Consider the following 22,786-nt stretch of genomic DNA (forward strand, 5'->3'; position numbering starts at 1 on the left):
CCGATGCACTGTCAGGAAGAGGATATGACGAGCCAAAACTGCCACTGGCATTCTTTGCACCAGTGGAAGGAGCCAATCCTAGGATCAATTAAAAACTGGTCAGAATATTAATTTGGAGCCATTTTATGATCTTTGGATGCCAATTTAAAAGAAAGCCGTATTCGTGCTGATATTAAAGGCTCTTAGCACAATTTTAATCACTATCTATATATCGTTATTAAAAACATAAGATTAGTAAATCAAATATTCTCCTTATTCTTTTTGCCTTTACGTTTCCCTTGATAAGGGGCGAACTTACATAAAGACTTTTCAGCTCCTTTATATCACAAATGTACATTCCTCTAATAGTTGCAGCTCTTACAATTTTGCCTCCCATATACTACTTATTTAGAAGAGATTCCGAAAACGGAGCATACAGTACGTTTGAAACAATTAAGATACCATCAGATATAGCCCAAAGAAATAGCATTGTATACTCTGATCAAACGGTTTTAAGTCCCAGTACTTTTGTTATGCAAGATGTAAATCCAAAATATTATTCACAACGGTCAATTGAACAAGCCAAGCCATGCAGGATCATTGAATATCCATCATCTGAATGCTTAGATCCTATAGATAGAGAAATAGCTCTGTTGAGAACAGAAGTTAAACAAGAAAGGCAATCGTTGGGTGAAGCAAGAGGCCAATTAGGAGATATAGTGGAAACTACAAGAAATTTGCCTGAAGACAAGATATTAATAGAAGGAATGGAGATAATTAAAAGGACTGAAAAAAGAATAAAGCAGGCAGAAGAGACCTTGGAAAAACTAGAGGAATTAACCGAAGATAAAATAGAACTACAGGTTGCAAATAATGGTGTTCTTTCTGACTTTATCATTGATTATCCAAGACAATTTGAGGTATTCTTAGAAATGGGAGGTAGAGAAGTTTACGAACAGATCTTTGACATGGTTATAGCTAGCTATAACGAAGAAAGACGAACTCTTTATGTAGGTTGCAAAGATCATATCGTTGATATTGCAGCAATATCATGCTTCAATCTTCATAAGCTAGATAAAGCCACAGTGCCCGATACTGAAACTATATTTAAACCTGTCATTGATACGTTGAAACAAAATCGAGAAGAAAAACAGCCGGGGGCTTTTAAACTTTCCATTATTGATTTTTCTAAGTTTAAGCTTAGATATTTGCCCATATGCGCATTGAAATTTTTTACAACGGCTTTTGAGCTGAACATTGCGAATACAGGTATCCGAACAGGATTTGAGGAACTCTCAGAGATTGAAACCCTTTCATTAATAACCATTGATTATGAGCAATCAAAGAGCTTTGACTTCAAAACATTAGAGAATAAAGAAGTCCAAATTGTGCATACTAACGAGCTTAAGACGATTAGTCCCGAGAATGTAGCTGGGCAGAAAGAAGGGGAAGTAGCCATGAAAAAACAGCCAACAACAGGAATAAAGGAGACTAGAGAAGGATTGACGGATGACGGTCTTCCAATAGAAAACACGATTGTAGAGGGTTCAAAGTGGATTCATTCTTACCCTAAAAGATTTGATGAGTTTTTGAAACTAGGTCCAAGAGCAGATTGCGAGAAGCTTGTGTGCAAAGTTTATGAGAGTACAATAGATGAGAACGTGAAGCGCCAATACGAACTTTATAAAAAGCAGATTGTCGATCTTATGCTGATATCAGTCTTCAATTTAAAACGCTGTGCCTATGTTTCCGAAGAACAGAAGGATGCCATACTTAAAGAAGCTGCAAATACCTTTAGACAAATGCTTGAGTCCAGTATTTTTGATATAAAGGAGTATGCCCATGTTGTTCTCAGTAATTTTGATTTTCACTACTTGCCTTTTGGTGCCTTAAAGTTTTTTCATTACCTCAAGATTTTGAACCTGAGAAATACAGGTATAAAAAAGGATTTTGAGAAGCTTTGCTATTTTGAGGGTCTTGAAACCATAGGAATCAGCAAGGATCAACTGGGATGTGATTTCGACAAACTTGAGGAAAAGAACATCAATATTATATTGGATATGCCTGATGTTTATGGCTAAGCTTTTTGGTTTTAAAGTATGATGCCTACTAATATTCATAGTCTTTGTTTTAATGCTTCATGCCCAATATATGACTTTACTACATTAAGGATGTTTGTAAAAGCACAAACGGTCACGATTCTGCACATCGCTTCTATCTATCAATTTATTCTACCAAAGACCGTAATATATTGCTTGCGGAAATGCAGTTATTCGTTTTATAAATAAACAGAGCTTAAAAGCGGCATATAAAGGCTCGTGCATGTATATTAATTGTCTGCTATTTAATTAATTTAGGGTTCGGCAAATTGTGTAAGATCGTATAAAAGCTCAAACGAGCCTGTTCCGCTCTTTAAGACATCGCCAGTCAAAATGCAAGAAGATGGCCCGTCTACCATTTCACTTTGGTTGAAAAGTGCCGAGTTCTTTAAATTCGCGAAGCAGCTTTCAAAACTCATCTTTTGAACAAACGAATCATCCATGGAGAACGAGTGCCTGCTGAACGCCTTGAAAGTGCCATCCTTAGTCATATAATCCGAAACAAGGTAAAGGTGTCTAATGTTGATATTAATGCCGTACACTTCAAACACATTAATAATTTCCTTCACAATAACTTCACGCGCTGCCTCAACACCAAATGTTTTATAGACTGCATGTATGTCATTGGTATGGGATTGATAAAAGTCAATTTTCTCCAACAAATCAATTCCCTCTATGCGATTCGTCAAGTTGAGAAACTCTGAACCCTCTAAGTGGAGGAGGCCTGAAGAAAACGTAGCTTTATTGAATCCCTTAACTTGCTTCACGGTAATTTTTTTGACTATTCCCTCAATTATTGGCATCAAAAGAACGGTGAAGTCAGAGGGATAATAGATTTCAAAACAGTACTGTCTGGCCGAAAGACGTTTTAAGTTTAGCAAGTTAATTTGGACCTCTTCCTCTTCCTACCGCTTCGACACACTCGTCAATATTTTCAAGAAATTCATTCTCTGCCATATTATCCTCTTCAGAGCTTACAGCAATCTTCATTTCGGAACCAATTTCCGTCCTCGAAGAGGTTGAGCTGCTCTCTTCATCATCTATATCTGGAAGAGCTGCATCGTCATGGTCATTCAAGGTAGATCCTAATGCTGCTGCAGATTCGTTATACTCGGTAATACCAGTAGGCGATGATCTTTTTTTCAACTCCTTTTCCCAGAAGCTTCAAAAAGCCCACATCTATAGCCTTGATCACAGCCTCTACACTATCGCGTATGTCAAACGTAATTTTAACATGTTTCTTGTATTCTTGGTCTTTTTGAACTATTGCCTCGTCTACCATTACTTTCTCTATACAGTCCTCCAAAGTAACTTTCCTAAAAAGATTTATAAGAAGCCCTGAATCATCAGGATCGATTAGAGGTACTGATATCATTGGAGTTTTGATATTTTTTGAGGCTATCATGAGAATCTCACGCAGACGAGGAATACCAAGAGTGACATTCTTACCGCCTACGCCGGCCAAATGGAAAGTATTAAGAGTCATCTGTCGTACTTGGCTCGCCTATGGACTGTGCAGCAATAATGCCAACGGCATGTCCGGGATTTGTTAGCGAATTTATAAACCTGTTGTACATGAAATTTGCAAGATGCACAGGAAGCTTTTTGATAGATTCAGCATAGTCTTCTGGAATAAGATCCGCATCGTAGCCATAACTATTATTTGATGTGGCAGGAGTATCAAGCTCATCTTCTATCCTGCTAGATTTCTTAAAATGGTCAAAGTTTTGCATGTAAAAATCAAAGTTTTTCAAATATGAACATTTAGTAATATCCAAGCCATCATCTCCAAACTTAAACTGAACAATTCTATCTCCGCTCATAACCTTTCTATCATTTCTAACATAGACGCTTTCAAGATGTTTAGCAAGACATCTCTGCAAATACCCGCTATTAGCTGTCTTTATCGCAGTATCAATAAGACCTTCTCTACCTGCCATTGAATGGAAGAAGAACGTGGCAGGATTAATGCCAGTCAAAAATCTTTCAAATATAAATCCACCAGCTGACGGGCACATTTCCAGTTTTCTAAAACAGGGAAGTGTCTTTCCGCTCATCATGAATGGCACCCGTTTGCCCTCAAGTTCCTGCTGGCCCAAAGCCAGCGAAATCTGGCCAAGATTAACCATAGAGCCCTTGGAACCAGACATGATAATATCCACCATGTTGTTTGCTGGGAATCTCTTGAGCATGCCAGACTCTAGCAATGGAGCAACCCTAGTGCTGACATCATTCATAAACCCCCTCATCTTCTTGTCTAAAATTCCAGTCTTGTTTTCATTAAAGTAAAAATCCTCAATATTGAACAGTGGATGAGTAGCATCTTTTGCATTTTCTGCATTAGAAACGAGAGCATCAAAACTTTTAGATTTCTGCATGTCAAAACCATCAGGACAAGCAAGGCTCTGGTAAGCTAAAGCTGCTGCATTGCCCTCGGCAAATATTGCATGTCTACACCTGTCTGCATCTGCACTCAAAAGAAGATCATCAAATCTAACAGTAAAACCTTTTATATCATGTATCTATTAACCACTCTGCTAAAACAGGTGAAGAGATCGTTACAAAGTTTATACCCATAAATCTCACCACATGCATGAATCAAAGAATGAGCTGAGGCGCCAACTGAGGCTTTGTCTAAAACACCAGATATAACTTCCCCTTTAAAGACACAGAATTGACCTTCTTCTCCCTCAAATTTCATCTTTGATTTAACGGTAAAATCAATAAGAATATTAAAATTCTTAAGGACAGTAGTAATTACTTGCTTTCCGGAATATAAGGGCACTGGAGACTGTATGCAAGGTTCGCAAAAGAGAAGAAACTTAGATTTGAGAAGGATGTTCTTGTAATTCAGATTGCTAATGCCATTGTCGATCATAGACATGTACTCCTCTTTGGTAAAGAACGAATCCTTTAGCGTAAGAAGGACCGCAGCTATGATATGGTCTTGTGTCAATCCTCGGATAGGTTCACCCGACGAAGGCGCAAAATAGCTGTTATCATTCAGGGCAAGATGATGTACTTCAGATAGAGAGTTATAGTCTTGGGGAAAATGCACATTCATCTCATCGCCATCAAAGTCAGCATTGTAAGATTTACAGTTCACATAGTGTATCCTGAGTGTTTTCTCGTTTTTCAGCACTTTAGCCAGATGCCCCATTAGAGAGGTACTGTGTAGAGTGGGCTGTCTGTTAACTAGAAGCGGATCCCCAGTAAGAAGATGCCTCCAAACCACCTTTTCACCATCTAATAATTGGTTTGCAATGGATATTCTATTTTCATATGAAATGTATCTTAGATTTATAAGCGCCCCGTTGTTTTGGACAAAATTAGCACCGGGATACTGCAGACCGTTGATTACCATCTTCCTGAGCTTTTCAAAATTGAAAGTCGTCACCTTTTCCGGAAAAGTCAGCTGGGTGGCAAAGACAAGAGGAATTCCAACATCCCTAGCTTCTAAGCTAGGATCTGGAGAGATAACTGAGCGAGCGGCATAGTTTACTCGCTTTCCCATAATATTTTTTCTGAATAGTCCTTCCTTTTTTTCCATTATCTGCTTGTGGCCTACATAAGTGCCACGGGCACTCTTTGAACTATCAAAATAATACAGCACAGAAGATTGTAGATCAATCCAGTGCTGTTCGTCGTTTTCTGTCATCACGGAGCTGTGTATAATTCTGGAAAGATGAGAATTTAGCGGAGACTCACTGACCTTATTTGCCACAAAGTTGGCAGGTCGAAATTTATTGGGCATTATTGGCAAAATATTGATAAAAAACATCTCCAGTTTATCAGAGTTGAACATTTCAAAAACTAAAACACTTTCATGTTCAAACAGCTTTGAAATAGTGTCCTTAACCAGCTGGGGATTCACATAGTCACACATTCCACTGGGATTTGTCTTCAAAATTCTCATACCCATTGCTTTCGTAAATTTTGGACTTTTGAAGTGGCAGCGAGGACATGTGCCTTTCCCACTTACTTTTCTAATAAATTGGCTTACAAGATCACAATGTATGGTCCTTTCATATCCACTTCTGTTTTCCTTAAGCTCGTTGAGCTCCTTTACAACCATTTCCTCACTTTTTTCAGTAACGAAGAGCTCGATGTTTGAGATGTTGATTCCTTTCTTCAAAGCCTTTAGTCTGGTATAAAAAGCAAAACGTTCGTTTGCTGTGATTTTGAAATGAAAGCAATTACAACAGCAAGATTTTATCAATGCGTAGGTAAAATCAAAGGACAATGGATTTAGAACTGGTTTGCTGAGTCTGTAGTGTCCAAAGTGCCCAGGACATGATAGATATCCCAGTTTGCATGTCTGACACGTCGAGTCCATATTAAGAGGCCCCATCCTCAAGTCATACAATCCATCTGGAACTGGGTGGCCAAACATGTCAAAAGACGTGGGCAGCGTTACTTCTACAGCACTTATTTTCAGTATTTCGTCGTCCGAATACCAACCCAAAGAAAGAGATTTTGGATTGAACTTCAAAGACATTGGGGCGAAATAAAAGAAAAGCTAAAGCAAAAATTTATCAAAGATCCAGTTTTAGAGCTAATGTAACAGTTTTTTACACATTAAATGGTGTATAAACTTAAACGGGCTAATATACAAGACAGTATATTTGATTGACAAAACCACAAACATATACGTGTAAATAACATTAATTCATTTAAGATATTTCTAAAAAAGCCCTTATCTCACATAAACTGTTGTAGTAACAACACTTTCATTCTCTTCCTGTGGTTCTTCGGTCTTGTAAAACGTCCTAATAACCGTTCTTCTCTTACCTTTTCTATTTCTCTGCAATCCTGCGTTTTGCTCTAATCCCAAATTTTTGTCTGCTCCAGTTTCAGGCATACCTTCTCGTGCCATATTTGTTCCCATTTGGCCACTTGGGTCTATTTTTCTCCTTATAAAGTTTTTGGGAACATTTATAAATCTACATACTGTTTTATGCTTTGCACGTTGCATATCCGTCGTTACCTCACAGCCTTTGGCTACGGCCCTGGACACTGAGAAGGACTTGGATACTGTCTGAATAGAAGATCCTATTGTTATTGTTGATAATACAGTTGGAATATCAAGGCATGTAGTAGATTGAGCAGGCGCTTCTCTTGTTTCAGGAGTGGCAGTGACGGTAATAATAGAAATACTAGCTTTAGACGGCTCAATGCTGGATGTGGCCTGCACTGTCTTAATAACCGTTAATATTCTTCCATCTAGTGGGTTATCATTAGTGGCACTTCTACTGGTGTCAGATGCTGGCGGTAACACTGTTCTTTGAGTCGAGGAATACTCGTCAATATCATTTTGGGGAAGGCTGTTGATTGCAACTGTCTTAGTGGCTGTAACAGTCACACTCTCCATCTTCGTTGAAACATCGGTAAATGTTGTAACTTTATAGTTTATGATTGGTTTCTCCTTTGTTATTGTTGTTGTCAGTTCCCTGAAAAGTGTTATTGGCTTTTCAACTGTCTTTATCTTTTCAAGGATTCTTGTGACGGTTACGTCCTTTGATAACGACTCGCTTAATAAGTTAGAGGATTGCGTGTATAAAGAAGGTAAAATGAAAGGTGGATTCTTTTTCTTATCTTTTTTCCTTTTATGCTTTGTATTAATTTCTGTGCTATTATCAAGACACTCTTCACACTTATCTTCAATACATTCCTCGCACTCATCTTTTCTCTTTTTGTCGTCTGATCGGCATTCCTCGCATCTATCTTTTCTTTTTCGGTCATCCCCGCTCTTTCTTTTCTTGGAAGCCTCTTTGTTCTCCTCGCATGAAGATGACGACTCTTCTTTTGTCTTTTTATTCTTTTTCTTACAGTCTTTCTCATTTGATACACTTGCTGTTGAATCAACCGTTACTGTCTTAACCTCATTCATCGTGACTGTCACAATCTTCGGATCTTCTGAGCTACCAGTATAGGATTTATCAACAACCGTTACTGTCTTGATATTTTTCAAGTATCCATTTGGATCTCCATTAATAAAGTCAAACTTAGCATTGTTTTTGCTGCTTTCTGCATAGTTTTTTATAAATTCTATCAGATCTTCCTCGTTTCTCCTCTTCTTTGTACACTGCTTCATGCATTCTTTGCTGTCACAAATATCACACTCGTCTTTGAATAAATACGCCATGCATCTTCCCTGGTCACACCTTCTATCCTTCAATATTGGATAGCTGGCGGATGAAAGCATCGAATTAAAAATCCCCGATTGGGGATATGTTGGCTGCTGTAGCATTCCACAGTTTTGTGCATTGGCAAGACATCCCTGTTCTAGCATTGTTCCGCTACCTATAATCAAAAATAATATACCAATCATGTTTTGTTTTCATTTCCCTGGATTTATTGCATGATATGTTTCAAGATGAAACTGTTTTGGTATGTTGCAGTACAATAATAACAGTGTTGAATATCTCATTACACTCTCCTTAACTGCAAATATCTTTTAAACTTTATCGTATTTGGCCCTCCAGAGTGGATGTCTGTAAAGTACAAAATTGCGTCATCAAGCACAGAGGAGGGAGAGGTCCATGAAAACACCTTTCCATATACAAAATCATATCTACAGTATTGCTACTACCCACTAACAACCCAGTTTATAGGAAAAAATACGCTTCCGAACATAATGAACTACAAAAGTGAAGGAATATGCCAAAAACTCAAGAAAGAGATAAAGGCGGACTATCCGTATATTTCATTTACACTCTTAGATAACAGCAAGCCATTTTTTGATAATAGGTTTACTTTTATTTGCGACTTAACTGCACGTGATATTTCCGAAGACAGCAGTAAAACGAATAGTAAAAGTTCGACCTTTAGGCTTGTCTCGTTGAAGCCTGATTATAAGGAAATTAAGAATCTTGGCAGAAGCCCATCAAATGAGAGTCGATACGACAGGTTCTTTCAGAAATTCTTCTTCATGAAGGAAGATATCCAGTCTTTTGTTTTTAAAGACTGCCTGAGAATATTCGCGCTTGAGGACAGAGTCTTTGAGAATTTAGATAATAAAAATGCATTTATGTTTTTCAGGGTCTGTGACCAAGACTGTATTGTTGGCGAAGATCAGACAAGCAACAGAATTGAAAGAAAGATAAGAAAGTATGCCTTTGAAGATGTTTTCTATAGCAGCGCGCAGTTCTATGAGTATCTGAACATATATTCTGAAGCTCTCGTACGAAGCCATTGCAGCGAAGAAATAAAAACATACAATACTGATGATAGTGCATTTATTATTTACTCCAGCACTTCTTTTAAGGAAGATGGGCAGTTGAGGAGGATGCATAGCTCATTTGACTCCAAGAAGAATGTCAGAGTTATTTTTAATAAAGACGGGCCAGTATTTTCAAGCATTCAAGGAAAAGAGTGTGACAATATAAAATATCTTGTAGGTTTAGATCTTCCAGAAGGAGACTACGTTGTTAATGATAAGAAGGTATATAAGATAGGCACAGATGGCATACATTTTGAATATAAAGGACTATTGTACGAAGACTTCACTAAAAGCATATGGGATTATTAGGAGATTAAGCAAGCCGAAATGTGCTTTATCATGAGTGTACGACAATGGCCTGCATGGGCTGCACTGTCAGTACATATCAGCATTTGTTTTGGATTCTTAGCACTCTACGGCTGTGCATTTCATGTGAGCTAAACTTATGATTGGCATGCTAGTGGCTGGTTATTGCAAACCAAAGTTAAATAAACTTTAATACTGCTAATTGTATTTATGCTTTTTGCTTGTTTATGCGTTTCATCTTGAAACACGCATAAAACAGATTAAAACATTTTTCAATATGAATGCTATGGAGAACTATGTTAAGTTAATTTCAAGCGACTCGGTCGAATTTGTGGTAGAGACCGAGCTGGTAAAGCATTCACGAACACTTGCAGTATTCCTGGACGACAGGTACCCATTTATTCAAAGCCAAACCAAGGAAGTTAGGCTACCTATCCGATCTAAGCACCTTAAAAGGATACTTGAGTTTATGCATTTCATACATAAAAGAAAAAGTGGAAACAACATGGAGTTTAAAATTAACGACGAAGAAACCATGGATTTATTAGAAATAGCATCGTACTTGAGAATATGAGTAAGCATTAATGCAGTACTCGGTTATATTAAGACTTTGAAGATTGTAGAAATGGAATCTTTGATAAATACACATAAGTATGTTTCGCGCTAGAAGTAGTAAACCCTACAATCAACTGCAGTCGAAAAGGAAGAGCGGCAAAGTTGCATAACGAAACAACCATATCTAACTATCCAGTTTAATAATACATTCATTTTAAAATAAAATTGTTTAAATTTTTTCACCGTCAATGTTTCTCCAGCAGCTATCTTTAAATCCAAACCAGTCCTACAGCACGACGACAACGCTCGAAAACTTAATAGAAAACTTACAGTTGTCATTTAATCATGTTCCCATCCTCACCCCCTTTGCATCTAAGTCCGAAAGTGTTGAAAGGATTAAAGAAAAACTGGGCAGTAGAAAATCGACCTCTACCATAGATTTAAACACTTATCTGCAGTTTCAGAATTCATTTGACTGCACCCATGTCATTCTTCTTGAAAAAGAGCTCTTTGACAAGTTTGGTATTGATATTTCTCTTATAAAAAAACCTTATATCGTTATTGAGGGTAGGGATAGCACAAAAATCGGCGGGGGCGATCTACCCAAAGCCCAACTCTGTAGATTTTCAGTAAGACGACAAGGAGAGGATGCATTAGTCGCCCTTTTCATTCTGACAAAGCTATTTACTGGAACTGTAATAGCTAAGAAGACAGAGCGTCTTAAGATATTTTTCAAGGTTTTCCAAATTGAATGGAATATTGTAAGTTTTTCCGAGTTAGATACATCTAGCATTAGTGACAATGTTGGAGAGTGTGTGGCCATTATGGATCGCTATTCAGACGCTGATGCAGAAAAGATTCCTAGTGCCGAAAGAATGTTCTGTATTGGATTCAGCCAGATGGGCTATGAGCCTTTCAATATGGATCTTTCACTTGCTGGGAAGTACAAGTACAGAATAGGCGATGTTTATAGATCGATAACCCCAGCAGTGATGAAGGGGGCAAAGCCGTTCGACTACGAAAGATTTAGTCGAATAAGCTATTTGTAGCACAATAGTCATAGTTTGATGAGACAGGCGAGCTCTGATGCAACATTAAAGATCTTATATCATTTAATTTATTCTATTTATGATTATGTTTTCCTATACTGGGTCAAAACAGGATAGATGTTGTCAAATGCCTCATATATGTCCTCACGCACCTTGGCCCCAGTCAAAACTATCTTCCCACTTACAAAAATCAGAAGAACAATCTTTGGCTTGACCATCCTGTAGATCAGTCCGGGAAAAAGCTCTGGCTCATAGGAGCAGAAGTTAGAGTGGGCATATGCCAGACCTTCGAGCTTAATACAAAATTTGAGGTCACAGGAAGAGACAATATTTTGTATTTTGAAATCAGTAAATTGGGCATTGAATCCCAGCTTACTGATTATTTTTGCATAACGCTGTGAAGCCATTTTCGAGGCCTTTTCTGATTTTGCACCCGTCACAACCATCTTTCCCGACGCAAAAATAAGCGCCGTGGTCTTTGGATCTCGTATTCTCATAATTACAGCTGCGAAACGTTTGGGGTTATATTCTGCATTTCTAGCGCGGAGCGCAATACTTCTAAGATCCAGTTTGCAATTTAGATTAACGGTTGCCACTACATTCTGCAAGACAGGTGTGATTCCAGTGCGTTGTAAGTGGGTTTGTTTTGGCTCTGGGGTATAGCCAGGATCATCCATGGGGTATTTAGAAGAAAAAAATTTTGGAAGAACGAAGAATAACGCGAATCTTTGAGTTGTAGGCAGATTAAAAGGGAACTGGCACACTGTATAGACATTTTATTCACTGTTTTAGCACTTTTATCAGTAGTTTCTAGGTCATTTGAAGTCAGGACGATACTCAAATAGCAAAATACGAAAAACAAGAACAATCCATCAAAATAGGGAAAGTACAGGCAAATAACACTTAAAGAACCAAACACGAAACAAGCAACACATCCCAAATCATAGAGATAGATTTACTGGTTGCACCCTGGCATTAGAATCTGCAAGCATTTCATTAACACTCAAAACTCAGCCAAAAACATTGTAAAACCCCAGCTTTTCGCACACTTTCACAACTGTTTCGTGGGAGATGTTTAGTTTGTATGACTCTCCTGTCTTAGTGCAAAATTTATACCTGCACAGCAGGTTTAACTCACTTTTAATGACGAACATGTTCCTAAGTTCAGGATCCACTTGCTGTACCTCCTTGCAGATGCTCTTGAGCTTGCACTCTTTGATCATACACAGTATGATGACAGATTGCACATAGTTTAGTGAATCTGCAGTGAACCCTGCAACATCCAGGTCATTAGATGAGAGCGATGTTGCCGAATAGCTTTCACTTGACGATTTAAGCACAAAACGGTTTTTAACAAAGCTTCCCTTTTCATCATTGGAAAGTATAAATTTATAGGGAATAAATGTGAAATCTCTCATGTTCGAGTACAAAATTATTCTCGGAGCATTAAGAACAGACGAGCCATCATTTAAAAGCAGATGAATTTCGTTCTTTGACAGCGCCTTGCTTGTAAATCCCTTTATAAACTTTATATTTTTGGAAAGCAGAAACTGTTCAAAGATTTCGATGGACTCAAACGAAAACACTTGTATTCTAAATGCTTTTTCATTTCTCAATATGCTCACAAGATTTTCTCTTTCCTCAAAGACCGGCTTTGGTTTCTTTTTGATTGAAATGACCGGAAGACTTTTTTTCTTAGATGCACTTGGCATTTCAGTGGGGTACTTAAGAATAGCTGATACATTCTTTTAATATCATAAATTGTAAGCAGGTTAGACACAGGACATTTAAGAATTGGAAAAAATAATTTACTGATAAGAGGAAGACTCGCTCTGCCAGCTGCAATTTAAGAGAAATAAAAAGCATAACTCTCCAGGTCCCTGGCAGTCCAGATAAAGAAGAGTTAGTAGTGCTTAGGACGTGTGCATTACAAAAAATTTACCCTGGAATAGACTTCAGCACAAGTCTTTCTCTGCTTGTTAGCAAATCGACTGCCTCTCTAGATGTGCCCATACTTCTTCATAAAATTATACTTATTTTCACTCCATTCTTCTTCTACTTCTTTTTCTTTATCCTTATTATATTGGATTATCTCGTCTATTCGTCTTATAAATCTCTCTAGAATTTCCTTTTCTTCCATTGGCACTCTATCTGTCCAAGGGACACCAGCAATCATCATGAAATGACCACAGAGTCTGTTAAAATAGCTGCAAGAAGACAAACGCAAAATGAATGTCTTTGCACGTACGAATTTGCCATGCGTTATCACATGCCAGCTACTTTTGCCCTTGTTTATGCTCATTGAAGCTCTATGTAGGTACCAAATAGAAACAAACCGTGAGAGTTTTCCAATCTCGAATGTTGGATTTAAAAAACTCACCGATCCTATGTGTGAAAATGACTGGCTGGTGGCTCTAGAACATAAAATACACATGTTTTCCGGTAGAATTATGTATTTCAATACTTCAAGCACAATCGACACGCATAGAGTATTTTCAATTGAAGAAACAATCACAAACAAACATATAGAATTTCCATTCACTGTCGGTACCTTTGATAGTGTCTATCCATGCACTGATATATTTGCTATAGAGCATCCTGACAAAAAGCATAATGCCAGCATGCATCATATTATTGTGTTTGAATTTGCAGTCAACTTGACTAAGGAAGAAGCATTAAAAGAGGCAAAGAGAATGCAGCCAGGACTATATTTTAAAAATGATGTGTTGACATCATCCCGGTGGCCTACACATAACAGAAATAGCCATTCCCAATACATTATTAGAGCATTGGATGGAGACATCCCTGTTGACATTTCTGTATTGAAGAGAGAGAATGTGACAAGAATGTATTTCAATGCAAACACAGTCGAACTAGATCTATCCCAGTACAGTCAAGACAACATTCTAAGCAACGATATTTTTGGTGGCGATGCGTCTTCGAGCCATGAAAACAGCACTTTTTGCTCAGATAATTTACAGCTAAAATCTACGGTTGAGATAATCAATCAGATGGAAAATATTAAAATTTTTGATAATGAAAGTGCTAAGATTGGCAGAGCTGATCAAAGACACACACATAGCAGCAACGAAGATGCCAGTGTTCTTTTTGAACACTCAAATGACAGTGGATACATTACTCTGATAAAAGCATTTTTGAAAGATGAGCGAGTTTTCAATTGGTCAAAATACAATTTCATAAGGCATTGCATAATTCAGAGCGTTGACACTCTTTACTTTATATTTTTCAAGGTCAAAGATACAGTAACCGTGGTGCTTTCGAGAAGACTATACAACTACATCGCACTATACAATTACATAATCAGTAGTGAAGGTATTAATACAACATTGCTAAATGTGCCTGATTTAAATGTTGAAAATAATAGTGAGAATAATGGAAGTGCCAGTTTAATAGAAGGTGATTCTAGTAATACATTGAATTTTAAATATAAAATACCCGACTTTGACTGTCTAAGCCAGGCCGAACTAATCACAAAGTACAGTGCCATTGTTTTGGAGGAAAACACCTATTCCTTTTGGTTTTTGATAAAACTAAAGGAAATACTTCATCCGTTTAAATTTCCAGGTCTTGTTCTCTCTCCAACAATTCGAAATATGGAGTATTTGTTGAATGGACCATACCCATTCCTGGTGACCTCAAAGGAAGAAATACAATTGGATGGCAAGTTGGTATTCACTTGCTCAACACCCATTCCTACTAGCACAGTCAAGAAGAGACGTTGCCGTTCATCTGTAAACACAAAGGGCAAGTCCAGCAATGTGTCGATGAAGTCTTTGACTGGAAGACTGGGCAGGACAATCTCAGGCACAATTTCAGGGTTCACAAAAAGTACTAGTCGAAGCAAAAGCATTTTAAATAAGAAAGGGGAGTATATCCATTATCTTCTCTCAAACAAGAAGAAAATCGAGCATTTTCCAACAGTCTTTCATGCAAGTACGCTGCTAGAACAGTACTTTGTCAACGAGCCCAAGAGGTATCCAGTGGACTATATTTTTAATATTGTAACAGGGAATGTCAGTTTTAAAAGAGGTAACTTTCTGAATCTGAGCGACGCAGTCAGTCTTTGGATGATGATATATCCAGGAAAGATAGATTTGGAATGCTTAATAAGGAAAAGATGGATAAACTTAGAATACTTATGTAGAAGGGCATGTATAGATTGCGACGTCTCAATGCTTAGAAGGATAATAGAGAAAGCTGAGGGAAAAGCGAGTGGAAAAACCAAAAAACCTTTATTTAAAATTAGAATGAGCAAAAGATATAGAATTTACAGAATGTTAAGAAGAATATGTAGCAAATACAGACATAAATGTCTACTTGACGTTCTCCAGAGTATTTATGCAGGCTCAATTCTAAGAATCAATTTAAGTTTGAATGATGGTGTCAGGATTAGAGAGGGCCAGTTATATTCAACAGCAATAGAATATAAAGGCAATGCATATAGATTAATGAGAATTGAGGATATCATTTCGTGTGTTGAGTCGAAGTATCACAGTGAGCAGATTGATGCTAGCATTATTGCCTATCTCACACATTTCAACCTGCCTTTTTACGACAGTAAATCGGATTCTCAAAATGGGCATGCTAAACAGTATAAGAGAAATGGTGAAGATTTTAAAGAAGAGAGTGTAAATTCACTCAAAAAATGTGATGGTTTGAAAGTATATGTCTAGTTTGTCTTTTTCTCTCAACCCTCTCGGTTTTTAATAGCTCCGATTTTTGAGCTGCTGAAAAATTTTCAAAAATTTTTGGCCCAATGTTCGTCTCTGCGGAAGAACTCAGAGCCAAGTCCTACGAGGAACTTCAGGAGGAACTTGTTACCTTAGAAAGGGCCTACATGGCTATGCGCCAACAGGAACATTCAAAAACAGCCGAAAGAGAGGAAATTAGAGAAGCAAAGAAGAATGTTGCAAGATGCAAGGCTGTGATGAGAGAGAAGAAGCTTAGAGAGCTTGTAGATCAATACAAAGGGCAGACAAATCTGCCAAAGCAGCTAAAGCCAAAGCTTACCAAAGCATTGAGGATGCGGCTTACACCAGCTCAGAAGAATAGGAAGACAAGAAGCCAGAAGATTCATGCCAGGAAGTATCCCCAAAGGATATTTTCATTTAACAATTAAAACAGTTAATTAATTTAAGCATCTTTAATGTGTATTGCTAGCAACTCTTACATTATTAGCTCTTGTTTGGGCATTTCTTCAATGCATTGGTTTTCAAGATTCTATGTTTGGAAAGTTTTTATCTCTAAGAATTACCATTCTCGTTTTTACTGTTTCTCCTCATGCTGCAGTTTGGATGGGGGTCTCTAGCAATGTGTTTCTAATTTTCCTTACCCTTAGTTCAAAGTTGAATGTCACAGGAATTTTCAGCTAATGCGCTACTTACAGGAGCGCAAGTATTCCAGGGAAGTAAGGCAATACAGAAGAACGCTGATGCTGTAATGTGGATATACAACAGTATAAAGACTTCCTATGGCCCATATGGTTTGGACAAGATGTGTGTGGATGCCAGTGGATCTGTTTCTATTACTAACGATGGAGCCTCTATTTTGAAGAATATGCTTGTGGATGATCCTGCAGCAAGACTTATGGTAAATCTAGCACTGGAGCAGGACAAGGAGGTGGGTGATGGCACTACTTCTGTGGTTATCCTTGCTTCTAATCTCATTAAGAAAGGACAAGAGATAATCTCAGAGGGCGTGCATCCCTCTACCGTTGTCTCAGGATACAGATTAGCGTTCAACGAGAGTATGAAGTACATCAAGGAAAGAGTATCAAGAAAAGTTAATATTACGGATTCAAACATGATTAGGAACATTGTGGACACATGCATTTCCTCTAAAATAATCTACGGGGAAAAGGAGCTATTTACTAGTATAGCACAAAGCTGCCTGGAATGTGTATCTGAAAATGGAAGATACGAGGTTGACAGAGTAAACATCTTGAAATCAATTGGTGGATCAATGGGAGAATCCCAGTTCTTTGATGGATACATTCTGAACTGTTCTGTTGCATCCCAGCTTATGGCCAAGAGACTTAAGAATCCAAAAATAACATGTCTGGATCTTTCTCTGCTGAAGGAAAAGTTACCTTTGACAGTCAATATTCAGGTAACTGATCCTGAAAAACTAGAGCAGATACGAGCAGAAGAGATTGGAATGACAAGGAGAAAATGCCAAGCAATCATAGACTCTGGTGCTACACTAGTGTTGTGCACTGGGGGAATAGACGAGATGTGTATCAAAATGTTTATTGACAATGGTGTTATTGCTGTTAGAAGGGTTGATGGGGATGATCTTACAAGCATAGCTATGGCATCAGGCACAGAAGTGAGAAAATCAATAGTTGATGAAAATAACGAGTATAGAATAGACTCTCTTGGTAGCTGTGAGGAGTTCGAGGTTAGAGCCATTGGAGAGTATGAGCTGTGCTACTTTAGCGGATTCTCCAATAAGCTTCCGACAGTGCTGATTAGAGGACCCAATGCACAGATTGTAGACGAAGTTCAAAGATCACTGAACGATGCCATCCAGATCCTAAAGAGAACCTTGGAATCCAGGAGCGTAGTGCCTGGTGGTGGTGCCGTGGAATGTGCTTTGAGCTTTCTACTAGAGGATTTTTCCACAAAGGTTAATATTAAGGAGCATGTGGCTGTATATAAGTATGCCGAGGCCATACTTGAAATACCAAAAATCCTTGCTACGAATGCAGGCCTGGATGCGAGTGTGCTGGTTTCCAAGATGCTAGGAATGCAGTTTGAGCAGTACGAGCAAGGAAATTTTGATAAGTTTTTTGGACTCGATGTTGTAAAGGGAGATGTCCAGGAAAATTTTGTGAATGGCATTTTAGAGCCAACGGTCTATAAGCTTAAGGCTTTGAAAGCTGCAACTGAGGCTGCGATCAGTGTACTGAGAATCAATGAGATTGTTGTATTCCCAAGTAACCAATAAACTATACCCATTTGTGTTTTGGTATTACTGGCTGCTGTGATGACATCCATTATTTTTTCCTTAATTTGTCCATATGGTGCTATTTCAGATTTTGATAGCAGGCCTTCTTCGTAATATAGTACAGCAATTAAATTGCTGAGCCATAAATGGAGATTTGATGCTAAATCCTCAGGTTCGAATTCTCTAAAAGCTCTTACTCCACTACCTAAGCTAGCCAGTACAGGTCCACCGCATCTATTTTGGTTTTGACTAATGCGACAATGATCGGTATGCTTAGGCGGGATGGCCAATCTAGTCTAATTTGCAATCGAGACATTATGCCTGCGACTTAACAAAACCAAAAATTCAAAGTCAGGCACTTTTCCGTAGTAGTCTGTAGCCCTTTTTTATTGGATCTACTGTATGTTGTAATTTACATCTTCTTCTATTTTTCGCTTCAAAACAGAGGAATATAGAAGAGAATTATCATTGTACTGCAAAATGGTACTCGAGAGGCTTGGGCTCAATTTTTAAGCCACTTGCCGAGATAATTACACAATGGCAATCTTATCTATCTTCTGTGGAACAAACCATTTTAAAAGTTTTTAATCTTTATTGAACTTTATTTATAACAATAGACGAACCTAGACAAGAGTCATTCAGAGATATTTATTTTGAGACATTGCACATGCTTTACCTAAGCCGCATATCAGATAAGTGGCATTCGTGTAAAAGAATAGAGGCAAAAGTGGAGATTTACGGCATGCTATATCCACCTAATATGGATATTGCAAGCATATAAATGGTAAGAGTTCAACTTGAATGAGATACATGCACCGCTCAGACTTAGTATTTCTTTATCATGCTTCTAAATTAATTGTGTTGGCATTGCTTACCTGCAGTGTCTTTTTAAATAGCGTGTAAACCGGAACAGACAGTCCATGAATCAAAATGCTCAGAAATACAGTACATATTCCATAGTCTATTGTAAGGGTGTCCACCTTCTTGTCATACAGTAAGCAGTAGTACAAAGCACCCACTCCGACAGGACCAAACCATCCAATAAAAAGAGCCTCTTTCGTATTCTGTATGAGAGGAACAGTTCTATATGATAAGAGCAAAATTAGCGGTCTTCTAATAATAATTATAAGTGCGCACACAAATATCATTCTGAGTGTAAATCTGTCAAAATCAATGAGGGATCCAATAAAGATAAATAAAACCTTACAAAATGTGCTCTCAACAATCTCTGCAATTCTGTTTGAGGATCTTTCAAGAGTATACCATTCATCTTCATTAAGTCCAATTCCCACAAAAAATATACAAATAAGCTCAGAACCGTCCAGAGAGTCCATAAGGGCCATACAGAAAAAACACAAACAGAACGTCTGAATCCCAATCATCTCAGAGCTGATAGACCCAAGACTGCAGCTATACTTGGATATTTTCTGGACTCCTTGCCCAATAATATACCCCAGCACACCAGACAGGACAACCTTGTTTCCCAACGAATATATGAAGAAATTAAACAATCCGTTGAAAAGTTTAGGATTTCTGAGTATGTCAATACTAATGCTCAGCATTAAAATGCCGAATCCATCGTTAATTCCTGACTCTGCACTAAGGAGAAGTCTCAGCTTTTCTGAAACGTTCTTCTTGGCAAATTTACCTTTTATTATGCTTGAGCTAAGAATAGGATCAGTTGGAGTAAGCGAGGCAGCAGTAGCCCAGCAGGCCGAGTTGTCCAAAAAAGAAAACATCTTCAAAATGACGAATGTTAGTGTACACTTAAGGAAGCCTATAAGGATTACTAAGCAGAATATCGATCTTGAGTAAGTGAAGATATATCTCCTGGGGAGGGAAAGAGATACAACCATGGTTTGGAGGCAAAGCACGATTCTTGATGCAATGGACACCACATGCTTTGAAAAGATATAGTGTGGTAGCAACAGCTTTAGGCCATGCTTACCTAGTAGCAGTCCATACAGAAGAGTAAGAATTGGGGTTGGCACATTGTAGTTATCCTGGACAAACTTGGACACCATTGAGTAAAACAGAACAAATATGGAGGAGGCCATTAGCAGTTTCATTACATCATTCATAGCTTAATGGGAGCTGGATAGTAGAATTAACGAGAAGTATTTTGAAACAGGGTTTTACAAAGGTGGTGATGGTGGTTTGAGAAGCTTGATGTGAAAATAGACATGAAACACAAGACAATAGTGAGAAGGCTGTCTAAGCGTGTATGCAGTATAGTACTGCAAAAATGAACATAAGCGTATCGTCGAGTGTCGATTAATATGAACTACAATTGTATATGATCTAAATACCACAAAGGCTATTGAATGATGCTTATTAAATAGATGCAAGACTATTATTAGACTTCTTGGATACCCCACAATGAGAGGATCTGAGAAGCTCAAAGCAATACTTGAGACCAATCGGGGAACCCAGTCAATTCTTATAAAATGTCTGGTGGTCTACAATCTCCTTGCTCTATTTATGTATTGGCACAAGAAGGCTTCTTTTTTTGCTTTTCTCCTTCTTTCCACAGCCGAAGTCGTGGCCACTGTCTTTATCTTTAAGTTTTGTAAGCCAAAGATTGTGTACGAGGAACAAACTAAAAGACTCGTAGATGTGACCTCAATCAATGCGCCCGGGCCTGTTTCCTTCTGCTGGGATGTTCTTTTCTGGGCGATGGTTGCCAAGATACTTACAGTGTTTAGTTGGAAGTGGATGTGTGTTTATCTTGGAATATTCATTTCATTCTTCTTTGAATTCATTTACAGACCGTATAAAAAACTAAAAACAGGTGACCAAAGAAGATGATTTTCTAGTAAAAATTAAATACAAGATCATACAGTTTGTGAAAATTGCATCGTTGATTTGTATGCTTTCAAAAATTTTAAAAATTAATTTCACAGTAAAAATGAAAGAATGCACATTTCCAAATATAGCTAAGAGTTTTACCCGTTTCTTTTAAAAGATGTATTGATTAATATAAAGTAAAAGAGCATTGAGTCGATACAGCTCTGGGAGTGATGTCAAATACCTGCAGAAAAACGTAGACATAAGCCCTTAGCTTTAATGATTCGGCAACTGGCTTGTATGGTACAACTATTATAATAGATTGAAGTATTAAAGCTACTTGGATAGCTAAGAAGTTGCACACATTCGGATGTTGTGGCATGTGAAAATACTTCTGGAAGGGACCTAAGTGATTTACTAGACATATGAATAGAAATGTGCTGATACAACATTAGGTATTTTTAGATCAGCTGAAGGCTGAGTAGAAGGTGTCTAAGAAAAGATGATAGGGATCATGGAAGAGATTAAAAATCGAATAGATAAACCAAAAAGAAAACCATAAACAGCCACATAGACAGTTAGAAGAGGTATCAGTATTGGAAAAGCCGTGAAAGAAATCAAACATCCGATAAATTTTTATTTTGATAGGTCTATTTTTAAATGAAAATTTTTTATCTAATCCTCATGATCAAATCAAAGTTCAAAAGAATGGCTAATGTAAATAGCACGTATCGCCTTTTGCTAGCCATTTTCACCTTATCAATGATTAGTGCAAGTATGAATGAAGAAGAGCCAGCACCAGATAGCGTTTTCCTAGCCCAAGCGGGCCAGACGGGGGATGAGTTGAGAAGACCTGAGGAGATTAATCAAGATACGAGTAGTGATACCGAAGAGGATATAGAAACTATCAGAGACGTACAGCTGGAGCTTGAAGACTTAACTTTATCCTTGGATGGTGCAGAAAACGAAAATTGGAATGATGCGATCATGTCAGACTCAGATGGTAGCTATGATAGTAATGCATTTGAAAGGTGCATAGAGAATAAAGCTGCATTCTTCATCAAACAGCTAAACAAATTGAGCAAAAATTTCAATGATGTGCAGACGAATTTGGACACAGCAGAAGTTGAGCCAGCTGCTGCAAGCAACCAGAAGCAGCCTCATTTGCCTAGAGCCAATCCAAGAACTGAATCTATTGGAAGTACACTAGACATCCAAAACTCTACAGATGTACCAACTAGTTATTTTGATTCGATGTTTAGAAAGTGGTACGGGTATATTCGTATGGCAGCAGATAGATACCGTGTAGCTGAAAAAGAAGGTGATGAGAAATCTAAGCGGATGCTAGGGCAAGAAATCTTGAAAGGCATCGAACTTCTGCGTAAAGTAATTCAAGATATTAATGAGTATTGTTGTAAAAAACTAATGTCTGATCTGGAGGGTGATTTAACTGATTTGCTAAGAGACGGGCTAAAAGTTGTTTTAAAAAGAGTAAGCTCTGAAGTCGAACATGAGTTAGAGCATTATAAAGACGAGCAACTGATTATATTTGTCATCAGTATATTTAGTCAATGGTACAGGCTTCTAGATGGACTAAAAATGGAATGGAAAGAGGCTAATGAAAGTGAGGATGAAATAGCCATCCAAAGAATTAGAACAACCATTGAGACTACAATTGAAAACGCAGGCAAACGTGTATGCAAAAGATTGAACAATGCTCTTGACAAGTTGGAACGGGAATGGGAAAGTGAACTAAATAAACAATAACATTTAAGCTTCAGTGTTGAGTTTTTATCTAAAAGTGGTATTTGCCAAACATC

At 37.8% G+C, this 22,786-nt stretch overlaps 17 protein-coding genes across 17 annotated transcripts; 9 read left to right on the plus strand and 8 right to left on the minus strand.

The window, feature by feature from the left end:
• Positions 1 to 329: 329 nt before the first annotated feature.
• VICG_00824 (uncharacterized protein) lies at positions 330 to 2,060 on the plus strand (the record flags this gene model as incomplete). The annotated part of the gene is made up of 1 exon (XM_007604211.1): positions 330 to 2,060. One exon carries the CDS (start codon positions 330 to 332, stop codon positions 2,058 to 2,060), a length of 1,731 nt encoding a protein of 576 aa, XP_007604273.1.
• A 272-nt stretch (positions 2,061 to 2,332) lies between these two features.
• Positions 2,333 to 2,881, minus strand: VICG_00825 (uncharacterized protein; the record flags this gene model as incomplete). The annotated part of the gene is made up of 1 exon (XM_007604212.1): positions 2,333 to 2,881. The coding sequence occupies one exon, from the start codon at positions 2,879 to 2,881 to the stop codon at positions 2,333 to 2,335; it is 549 nt and encodes a 182-aa protein (XP_007604274.1).
• Positions 2,882 to 3,183: 302 nt separating this feature from the next.
• VICG_00826 (uncharacterized protein) lies at positions 3,184 to 3,564 on the minus strand (the record flags this gene model as incomplete). The annotated part of the gene is made up of 1 exon (XM_007604213.1): positions 3,184 to 3,564. One exon carries the CDS (start codon positions 3,562 to 3,564, stop codon positions 3,184 to 3,186), a length of 381 nt encoding a protein of 126 aa, XP_007604275.1.
• Positions 3,554 to 4,555, minus strand: VICG_00827 (uncharacterized protein; the record flags this gene model as incomplete). Its single annotated transcript, XM_007604214.1, has 1 exon — positions 3,554 to 4,555. The coding sequence occupies one exon, from the start codon at positions 4,553 to 4,555 to the stop codon at positions 3,554 to 3,556; it is 1,002 nt and encodes a 333-aa protein (XP_007604276.1).
• A 32-nt stretch (positions 4,556 to 4,587) lies between these two features.
• Positions 4,588 to 6,576, minus strand: VICG_00828 (uncharacterized protein; the record flags this gene model as incomplete). The annotated part of the gene is made up of 1 exon (XM_007604215.1): positions 4,588 to 6,576. One exon carries the CDS (start codon positions 6,574 to 6,576, stop codon positions 4,588 to 4,590), a length of 1,989 nt encoding a protein of 662 aa, XP_007604277.1.
• Positions 6,577 to 6,774: 198 nt separating this feature from the next.
• VICG_00829 (uncharacterized protein) lies at positions 6,775 to 8,409 on the minus strand (the record flags this gene model as incomplete). The annotated part of the gene is made up of 1 exon (XM_007604216.1): positions 6,775 to 8,409. One exon carries the CDS (start codon positions 8,407 to 8,409, stop codon positions 6,775 to 6,777), a length of 1,635 nt encoding a protein of 544 aa, XP_007604278.1.
• Positions 8,410 to 8,568: 159 nt separating this feature from the next.
• On the plus strand, positions 8,569 to 9,609 carry VICG_00830 (uncharacterized protein; the record flags this gene model as incomplete). Its single annotated transcript, XM_007604217.1, has 1 exon — positions 8,569 to 9,609. The coding sequence occupies one exon, from the start codon at positions 8,569 to 8,571 to the stop codon at positions 9,607 to 9,609; it is 1,041 nt and encodes a 346-aa protein (XP_007604279.1).
• Positions 9,610 to 9,892: 283 nt separating this feature from the next.
• VICG_00831 (uncharacterized protein) lies at positions 9,893 to 10,180 on the plus strand (the record flags this gene model as incomplete). Its single annotated transcript, XM_007604218.1, has 1 exon — positions 9,893 to 10,180. One exon carries the CDS (start codon positions 9,893 to 9,895, stop codon positions 10,178 to 10,180), a length of 288 nt encoding a protein of 95 aa, XP_007604280.1.
• Positions 10,181 to 10,409: 229 nt separating this feature from the next.
• On the plus strand, positions 10,410 to 11,210 carry VICG_00832 (uncharacterized protein; the record flags this gene model as incomplete). Its single annotated transcript, XM_007604219.1, has 1 exon — positions 10,410 to 11,210. One exon carries the CDS (start codon positions 10,410 to 10,412, stop codon positions 11,208 to 11,210), a length of 801 nt encoding a protein of 266 aa, XP_007604281.1.
• Positions 11,211 to 11,293: 83 nt separating this feature from the next.
• VICG_00833 (TATA-box-binding protein) lies at positions 11,294 to 11,887 on the minus strand (the record flags this gene model as incomplete). The annotated part of the gene is made up of 1 exon (XM_007604220.1): positions 11,294 to 11,887. The coding sequence occupies one exon, from the start codon at positions 11,885 to 11,887 to the stop codon at positions 11,294 to 11,296; it is 594 nt and encodes a 197-aa protein (XP_007604282.1).
• A 333-nt stretch (positions 11,888 to 12,220) lies between these two features.
• On the minus strand, positions 12,221 to 12,922 carry VICG_00834 (uncharacterized protein; the record flags this gene model as incomplete). The annotated part of the gene is made up of 1 exon (XM_007604221.1): positions 12,221 to 12,922. The coding sequence occupies one exon, from the start codon at positions 12,920 to 12,922 to the stop codon at positions 12,221 to 12,223; it is 702 nt and encodes a 233-aa protein (XP_007604283.1).
• Positions 12,923 to 13,504: 582 nt separating this feature from the next.
• VICG_00835 (uncharacterized protein) lies at positions 13,505 to 15,904 on the plus strand (the record flags this gene model as incomplete). The annotated part of the gene is made up of 1 exon (XM_007604222.1): positions 13,505 to 15,904. One exon carries the CDS (start codon positions 13,505 to 13,507, stop codon positions 15,902 to 15,904), a length of 2,400 nt encoding a protein of 799 aa, XP_007604284.1.
• An 83-nt stretch (positions 15,905 to 15,987) lies between these two features.
• Positions 15,988 to 16,350, plus strand: VICG_00836 (ribosomal protein L29; the record flags this gene model as incomplete). The annotated part of the gene is made up of 1 exon (XM_007604223.1): positions 15,988 to 16,350. One exon carries the CDS (start codon positions 15,988 to 15,990, stop codon positions 16,348 to 16,350), a length of 363 nt encoding a protein of 120 aa, XP_007604285.1.
• Positions 16,351 to 16,580: 230 nt separating this feature from the next.
• On the plus strand, positions 16,581 to 18,179 carry VICG_00837 (T-complex protein 1, alpha subunit; the record flags this gene model as incomplete). Its single annotated transcript, XM_007604224.1, has 1 exon — positions 16,581 to 18,179. The coding sequence occupies one exon, from the start codon at positions 16,581 to 16,583 to the stop codon at positions 18,177 to 18,179; it is 1,599 nt and encodes a 532-aa protein (XP_007604286.1).
• Positions 18,180 to 19,018: 839 nt separating this feature from the next.
• Positions 19,019 to 20,260, minus strand: VICG_00838 (uncharacterized protein; the record flags this gene model as incomplete). The annotated part of the gene is made up of 1 exon (XM_007604225.1): positions 19,019 to 20,260. One exon carries the CDS (start codon positions 20,258 to 20,260, stop codon positions 19,019 to 19,021), a length of 1,242 nt encoding a protein of 413 aa, XP_007604287.1.
• Positions 20,261 to 20,558: 298 nt separating this feature from the next.
• On the plus strand, positions 20,559 to 20,987 carry VICG_00839 (uncharacterized protein; the record flags this gene model as incomplete). Its single annotated transcript, XM_007604226.1, has 1 exon — positions 20,559 to 20,987. One exon carries the CDS (start codon positions 20,559 to 20,561, stop codon positions 20,985 to 20,987), a length of 429 nt encoding a protein of 142 aa, XP_007604288.1.
• Positions 20,988 to 21,650: 663 nt separating this feature from the next.
• On the plus strand, positions 21,651 to 22,733 carry VICG_00840 (uncharacterized protein; the record flags this gene model as incomplete). Its single annotated transcript, XM_007604227.1, has 1 exon — positions 21,651 to 22,733. One exon carries the CDS (start codon positions 21,651 to 21,653, stop codon positions 22,731 to 22,733), a length of 1,083 nt encoding a protein of 360 aa, XP_007604289.1.
• Between the last annotated feature and the right edge of the window lie 53 nt (positions 22,734 to 22,786).

This window comes from Vittaforma corneae, assembly GCF_000231115.1.
Source record: "Vittaforma corneae ATCC 50505 unplaced genomic scaffold supercont1.5, whole genome shotgun sequence".
In the NCBI taxonomy this organism is placed as follows: Eukaryota; Fungi; Microsporidia; family Nosematidae; genus Vittaforma; species Vittaforma corneae.